Consider the following 7638-nt stretch of genomic DNA (forward strand, 5'->3'; position numbering starts at 1 on the left):
GTAACTTGACGCGGTGCGGCGCCATCGGCGTAAATTTGAAAAAGACGTTAGCCCGTGAGATTGGACAGGACGGTGCCTGCACTCGGGAATTTGGTTTCGCGAGATCTTTCATCTCGTACATGGAGTCGCGGTTGCGATCGCGCACGAAATCGAGGATTGGGGAAAGTGATCGAAAAACGCGGCAAAATTCACAAAGCTGAAAAGTTTTAACCAATTTACGCACGTGTAATAAAGGATGTCCAGTCCAGGTCGTAGTTTCGTGTTAACTGTTTGTCTTTGTTAAACGACGTGCGCAATTCTGTTTACCCGTTACTGCATTAGTTGTATGGTATTACAAGTTAGTATTAAGTATTACGTTCGTGTTTAGTGTGTTTATTGTTGGTATTGATTGATTGCAAGATTTCTTTTTTAATTTACTAGGGCATTAAATAACATGTAAGTATAACTTATTCTTACGAATGCACGTTATTGAATTATATCTGCACTAGTTATAACGTACTTTTCAGTCGTTTGTGTAAATTTCACAATCATACATTAATAATGTAGCGAAAATTTATTATTTATTTATTTGCTTATTTAGAAATTGACATCATGGATAATATTACCGTACTAAAGATGTTACAAGCTGACTTTACTCGATTTTATGAAGAATCACAGGAGATTACAAAAACTGCCCACGATCTCAAGAAGGATGCATCAAATTACATCCGCGCGTTAATTTCACAAATTAAATCTGGTTCGGGTCCATTGCTTGCGAAAACTCCAAAAATATCGAAAAAGAAAGGCCCAAGAATTAAAGCCATTCCAGAATGTATTGAAATGGAAAATACTAGTTGCCTATCTATCCCTGATAGTAGTAAATCTTTCCAAGCAGATATTATTTTAGAAACATCAGATATTCGTACTTGTAGAGAGAAACGAGGTGCTTCTGTTCGAGCAGCAGACATTATAAAAAAACAACAATCTATTAATTTAACTTTAAAACTTCGAAGGCCGTCAAAAGACACAGAAGTATCTGCTACGCACAAGGTTTGTATAATACCTTTTAAATATCCTTCAAATAGATAATTTAAATACAGCTAAATATTAAAAAATAACTATTAATAATTAAGAATTATGGAAGTACGATTTATAATTTGTTTACACGAATGCAATAATTATTAATTTTAATGAAAAATTTTTGAGATAATATATGTTAAGTTTTCAAGGATTTGGTATATATTTATTTTACTTAATCTTATACAGAGCACAAGTTATAATAAAATCTCACTTGGTCTTAACATCTTTAAAATCCATAATATCAATTGTATCTATATTTTATTTTTCATTAATCTATTTTTTAAATATAATATCAAAACTTTTTTAGGAAGTTCATTTTCACTTTAAACTTAAAAAAACACACAACATAAAAAAAATCTATGATAATTTGATGTATTCAAGTACTCGATTAGATGAATAATTTTTTATATTTTTTATTTAAATATTAGATGTTTGTTTACGATTTAAAAAATTTTGTGTCTTGAATATTTCATTGAACAATAATATTGTTTGATAGATTTTTAAAGAAACACGATCAAAACGACCAAAAGCATCATTAGGTAGTTCTGACGAAGAAGATATAAGACCACCAAAGCACAGCAAAATGGAATGTAAAAAATCTGTATCAAAGTTAAAAATTATTGACAAGCCTCAAGAGTTAAGCGATGATTTATTACAATCTTCCGAAGAAAATGAAGACATTGATTCAAGAAGACAAAATCGGACGTCGGTTAAACGCAAGCTTGATGAACAAAATAAAGATGAAGATACAACTTTGTCATCTGAACAATATATTGTAAAAAAGTCTTTGTCTAATGATGAACCAGTTGTAAAGAAAGCTAATTATTCAAAATCACCTCCACAGAAAAATGAGAAAGATCCAAAGTATTTTGCTAAATTAGAAAGAATTTCGGAAATATCAGCAGATTCAAATCATGTAAAAAAATCGAACGAACGTATTACAAGATCATCTTCAGTAATTAATGCACAATCTCTAAAGAAATCGAAAGTAAATAACATAAACGAATCAATGGAAATCAGTAACAGTGATGTAACAGCAGCTTCAATGTACGAAGATGCGATTGGTAAACCTATTCCTATAATGAATTCAACTATGAATCCAAACACTACAGCAATTATAGATAAAATAATGAATGTAACTGTTTTAATCGAACCTCTGTCATCTAAAAAAATTCTCAATGAAACTGTTACTATTAAAAAGAATTCATTGAAGGAATCAGTATCACACAATAATAGCACTATTAAAGAAGTAATAGAAGAAAATAATAAACAATCGGCTGCTATTTCAAACGCAAATAGTGTATCTGAAAATGCCAAAAAATTACTATTACAAACTGAAAAACAAATAGAGAAGTTTAACGAATTAATTACAGATGATGAATCATCACCTGAGCGAAAAGAATACAATGGAAAGAAAGAGCAACTTAAGAAACAGCAACGTCTTCTTAAGTCCAATGTTTCATCAATAAGTGATGAAGATGAAATTCTTCGTACTCCAATGAAATTAGCTAAGCCAACTAAAGATTTTAAGGTATCTTCCATAAAATCAATGTACAAAAAAGCAGCATTATTTAGCCCTTATGCTAAAGATTCAGTTAAAAAAAGAGTTGAAGCTTTTGAGCAAGTTGCTACAAGTCCAAAACAAAATGAACATGAAACAGCAGGACGTGTTACAAGGACAAAAACTCGGGCATTAGCTGCGGCAAGTTTCTCAGAAGATCCTGTTTCAGCTGTAAAACAAAAATTAGCTAGAAAATCTTTAGCTAAAGCAAAAAAAATTTCTCTTGCAAAACAAGTAAGAGAATTTGATGACACAAAAGAGGTGAGAAATTATTTAATTTTAACAACATTAATTTATAATATAATAATTAGATTTAAATTGCTTTATTATAAATATTGTATTATATTCAGAATGAACATATCAAGTATTCTAAGTCAAAAAGTTCATTGGAAAGATCAGCACATAAATTACAATCGAAAAATACACCATTGGGAAAAAATCGTATATTGCAAATGCCCAGCTCCATAAGCAAATTACAACATACACCTTCAAATACGCATAATCTTAATGCAGTAATGTTTTTTGTTCAAACGTGAATTATTATATAAACAATTTATTAGCTATTAAAGTAATCAATTTTATTATTTTAGTATTCAAAACCTTTAACAGCATCGCGTGGAAATATAGTGACGCACGTAGACTCGTTTATACAACCATTAAAATCAGCTTCAAAACCGTACGATCGATCGGGTGAAGAAAAAAGAAGAAAAGTATACGATGAAGATGCACGACGAAAGCGCGAAGATTTATTGAAAGCTCAAGCCGAAGAAAAGAGACGGTAAATAATCTTAAGTCGGTCTTTACATAAATAGTTATTTTGTATTAAAATATATCAAATTTTTAGAAAACGAGAGGAAAAAGAATTAAAGAATAAATTAGCGCGGGAGGCTAAAGAAAGATTAGATTATGAAAAAAGACTAAAAGCTGAAAAAGAAAAGGAAGAGAAAGCAAAACTAGCCCAGCAACTACAAGAAAAGCAAAAAGAGGAAATGGAGAGAAAGCGCATAGCGCAATTACATAGAGCACAAGTATAATATATAACTAAAAATTTTAATGTTTATTAACTAAATTTGAACAATTATGATTTATCGTAGGAAAAAGAAGAAAAAAGAAAGCAAGACGAATTAACAAGATTGCAACGCATACAGGATCAAGAAGAGCAAGAGAGACTACTTGCAGAGCAAAAACGTCGTGAACAAGAAATGGAGAAGCGAAAACAAGCCGAAATGAGGCATCAAATGGCTGAATTAAAAATGAAGAATCAAATGGAAAACAAAATTTTACAACAAGCTAAGGTATATAATATAATTTTTTTATTAAATATACTATTATTATATTGGACTTGGCTTTGCAGTTGTTTATAGTTTTTAATTTTTTTTTATAATTAACTTATTTTATATTTAAAAATATCTATAATTATTCGTTTATCTTATTTTAAATGTTATTATTTTTTACATTATTTATTTGTTTAATTTTTTTTTATTTATTCTCCGTTTATTCTCTTTTTTTTTTAATTTATATATTATTTTAATGCATTTACTTTTTATTAATTCAATTTTACATTTGTTTTGACTTATGCTCTTTTATACTTTTGACATTCTTCTAACACTTCTATACTTTATATTCTTTTTTATAATATTAATTTTATTTTTTAAACATTAGTTTTTCATATTTGTTCATTATTAATTTGATTTTCACCTTTACATTGTAAATTCAAAAATTTGTAAACGTTTTCTCTAGAAATGTTTCTATTTTTTCTCATCATTTATATTTCACTAATACATTTCTCTTCTTGTTATTTATTTTATATGCTTTGGTATTTTAATATCAGATTATTTTATCATTTTTTTCTTTAATATTTCTAAGAACATTTTCAACAATAATTATGTACTTTTGTAAATTAGTCCCGAATTTTTACTCATCTTCTTTCTTATTTCTTTTTTCACACATTTTTTCTCTATTTTGGATATTTATATTGATATTTTTAAATAGGCTAAAGCTGTGATTCAAAAACAAACGACAGAAAATTATAAAATCGATAGTGATCCAGACGAAGAAGAGTCTGATGATGAAAATAAGCCTAAACATCAGATTCCACCATGGGCTTCAAGTATGCAATGTTTTAAATTAATTTTAATGGCTCATGTTTCATGTTTATCTTTAAAAATTTATATTTTTTTTTGTACAGAACATGTGCGACAAACGCAATTAGCAATGCAACAGCATATCCCAATGAAATTTGTATTAAAGTTTTTCGATGCAAAAAAATGTACTCCAGATCTAAGAGATTTGTTCCAAGGCATTGATCCTAAGAAACTTAAGCGATCGTCCAGTGCGATTTGGAAAACCCCACCACGATTTTCGATGATGAATTGTTCTATTATAAAGGATTGAGATACATTACTTTATACAACGATGTCGTAAGCATAATATAAGCAATTATGTCAAGTATATCATTAAATATTTTCATCCTCAATTGATATATCCAACGATAATAATAATCGTATATTCAAGTCTACGATTACGTTTTCTTGATAAATCGTCGAAGACAAACTCGTTCAAATTCTTAAATTAAAGATTATTAGAAGACACTATAGTATTGAAATGCGTCACACGGAAGTACAGCCGACAAAAGCATACAGAGTGAACAATTTGACGACGAATAAAATCGAGCGTGTCGTAGGCGATAATTTGATATTAACGCACGGAAGGGTGACAGAGAACGGGACGATGGGGTGGCTCGAATGAAGAGCAGGGATTGATTCACGGAACAACTCACGCCGCTTTTATTTTTCGCGCCACTAAATCGGAATTCATATGCATCGATGCTTTTTCAACATCAATTCCGGTGGCGGCGCGAGCAAGCACGCAATTGCAGCCATTTAGCCGCGATCCAATTTACCATCTGTATGGTATGCGCATCTCGTTTCCTCCTCTAACCAATGCCTCAACCGCACATAATACATTCGTCTCTTATTTCCCTATGGCGGCCACTCGTTAAATACAAAAACAATTAGTGAAAAGCCCAGCCAATTAGCGCTCTAAACACACAAGTATGAAGCAAATGTTTTTAAATAAAATATATCTTATATTTAATATTGAAACATATTTTTAAGCCTTATTGTTTATCGTTATAGAAAGTGACTATTTAAAAATGTAACATAATTTTTAAATTTGTCATGTTAGTGATTTTATGGTGTAAATGTTGTTTACGTATAGAGCGATTTTATATTGTGTATTTCTCACTTGTAGCAAAAATTTTATAAAGAAAACAAAATTTTCTTAGTGCATTAATTTTGCAGGTAAACATAACGACTTTGTATAAAATTATCATCAAATATTGTACTTTGATGGAGTTTTATTGCGTTAGATAATACAGTTTGAAATAAAGGAAAATATACGAATGGTAGTGGTATAAAAAACATTCATATATTACCCAACAATCAAGAAAGAGTCGATAAAATAAATTTATAAAAAACAATAAACAGAATAAATATTTACTTACAGGAAACATTTTTTATTTAACATAATTGTAAATAAATGACAATGTATTAATTTAATTTAGAACGTCATATGCTTGATTTATATATTTATATTTTGAGTAACAAATTAAATATTATAATTAATAAAGTTTTCTACTTTTGAATATAATGATATATTAAATAGTACGCATTAAATACATTTTCCATTCATAAGAATAATAAAGAGACGATTTCAGAAATTAAGCTAGTAGAAAATTAATTATAAAAATGCAGAATAACTTTTAATTAAAAACGCGCGTGATAAATGTTTGTATGGGTAATTTATTATTAAAGTATTTTAAATATAAATTGAAGCAAGTGATTATGATTATTAACAAAAAGGCCATCACATAAAAAAAAAATGAAACAATTTCCTAGTTTTATAATTTATAAAAGAAATTACGATTATTTTATAAAATATGACAAAATATTATATACCTGTATTTTATCAAGGAATTATTAATCACTTACTGTACATTATTTCGGTATTTTGGTATATAAGAGAAGTTTATAAAATTGTGCCCAATTAAGTAAAATAATTCAGATTAATAAGTATGTGTACATATATGTTTTTTTTTTTTTATAGTAATAATACAATTGTATAATAAATAATAAAACAATAAATATAGAAAATAATTCAGGCAATTGATGATAATTTATACCATTCATTCGTACGCTTAAACTGAAAATGTTAACAACATCAAATCGTCCTTAATTTATTACTTATTATTTATTTTTGGGTAAGTGCTTTTTAAAATATATTCCTAAATATAGTGTTTGAAAATTATATCTAATTTTTTATGAGTTAGTTAAATTATTATTAAAAAAATTTTTAATTTACAGTTATAGTTTTAGATGTAGCTTTAGTTTTAGTTTAAGCTTTAGTTTTAGCTTCAGTTCGAATGAGAAACATGACGTTCATACCTTATTATCTGCATTTAATGGTATGTTATACACACTCTAAATACTTCTGACAATTCATGACAATTTAAGTTCATGTTCTTTGCATAATTCATAATAAAAGAAACGTATAAAAAATGTCTTATAATGTAATAAACCTACGAACAGTTTGATTACTCTGTTTGAATTTTATCAACCTATATTTTTTGTTTCAATTTGCAAATTTAAAATATTAATTTTAATCTAGTTTAAAATTAAAAATTACTAATGGTCTTGTAAAATTCTCTTTTTTTAATTAAAATGTTATGTCATCAACTATTAACAATAGTATATATTTGTTATAATTAATAAATGCTTAAAATAGACAATTTTCAATATTTAATTTGAATATTTTTCTTTGTTTATCTAAGTATAAGAAATAATATAATTTGTTGCAGATATGAATTATATTACTTTCTATAAAATAATTTAATGTATGCAATTATATTTATAAATATATTTTACGTATTTTTAAATTATGTTACATTTGATGTATAATTGTTTTTAGATGTGTGCACATATTTCAAAATTGTTATTAATGTAATATAAATCAGTAAT

General features: G+C 27.4%; 1 protein-coding gene across 1 annotated transcript; it reads left to right on the plus strand.

Annotated features, from left to right (window-relative positions):
• The first annotated feature begins 350 nt into the window (after nt 1-350).
• Nucleotides 351-6124, plus strand: Incenp (Inner centromere protein). The gene is made up of 9 exons (XM_011500544.1): nt 351-435; nt 581-1029; nt 1556-2881; nt 2971-3132; nt 3211-3398; nt 3465-3648; nt 3715-3915; nt 4613-4730; nt 4809-6124. The coding sequence occupies exons 2-9, from the start codon at nt 592-594 to the stop codon at nt 5012-5014; spliced, it is 2823 nt and encodes a 940-aa protein (XP_011498846.1). The 5' UTR covers nt 351-435; nt 581-591; the 3' UTR covers nt 5015-6124.
• The last annotated feature ends 1514 nt before the right edge of the window (nt 6125-7638 follow it).

This window comes from Ceratosolen solmsi, unplaced genomic scaffold (assembly GCF_000503995.2).
Source record: "Ceratosolen solmsi marchali unplaced genomic scaffold, CerSol_1.0 scaffold56, whole genome shotgun sequence".
NCBI lineage: Eukaryota > Metazoa > Arthropoda > Insecta > Hymenoptera > Agaonidae > Ceratosolen > Ceratosolen solmsi.

Bases quoted from the DNA above. Each gene is read 5' to 3' on its own strand.
- Incenp (XM_011500544.1), top strand. From the start codon at position 592: ATGGATAATATTACCGTACTAAAGATGTTACAAGCTGACTTTACTCGA. The intron at 2,882-2,970 runs GTGAGAAATTAT...TATTATATTCAG, and splicing joins AATTTGATGACACAAAAGAG to AATGAACATATCAAGTATTC. The intron at 3,649-3,714 runs GTATAATATATA...GATTTATCGTAG, and splicing joins CGCAATTACATAGAGCACAA to GAAAAAGAAGAAAAAAGAAA.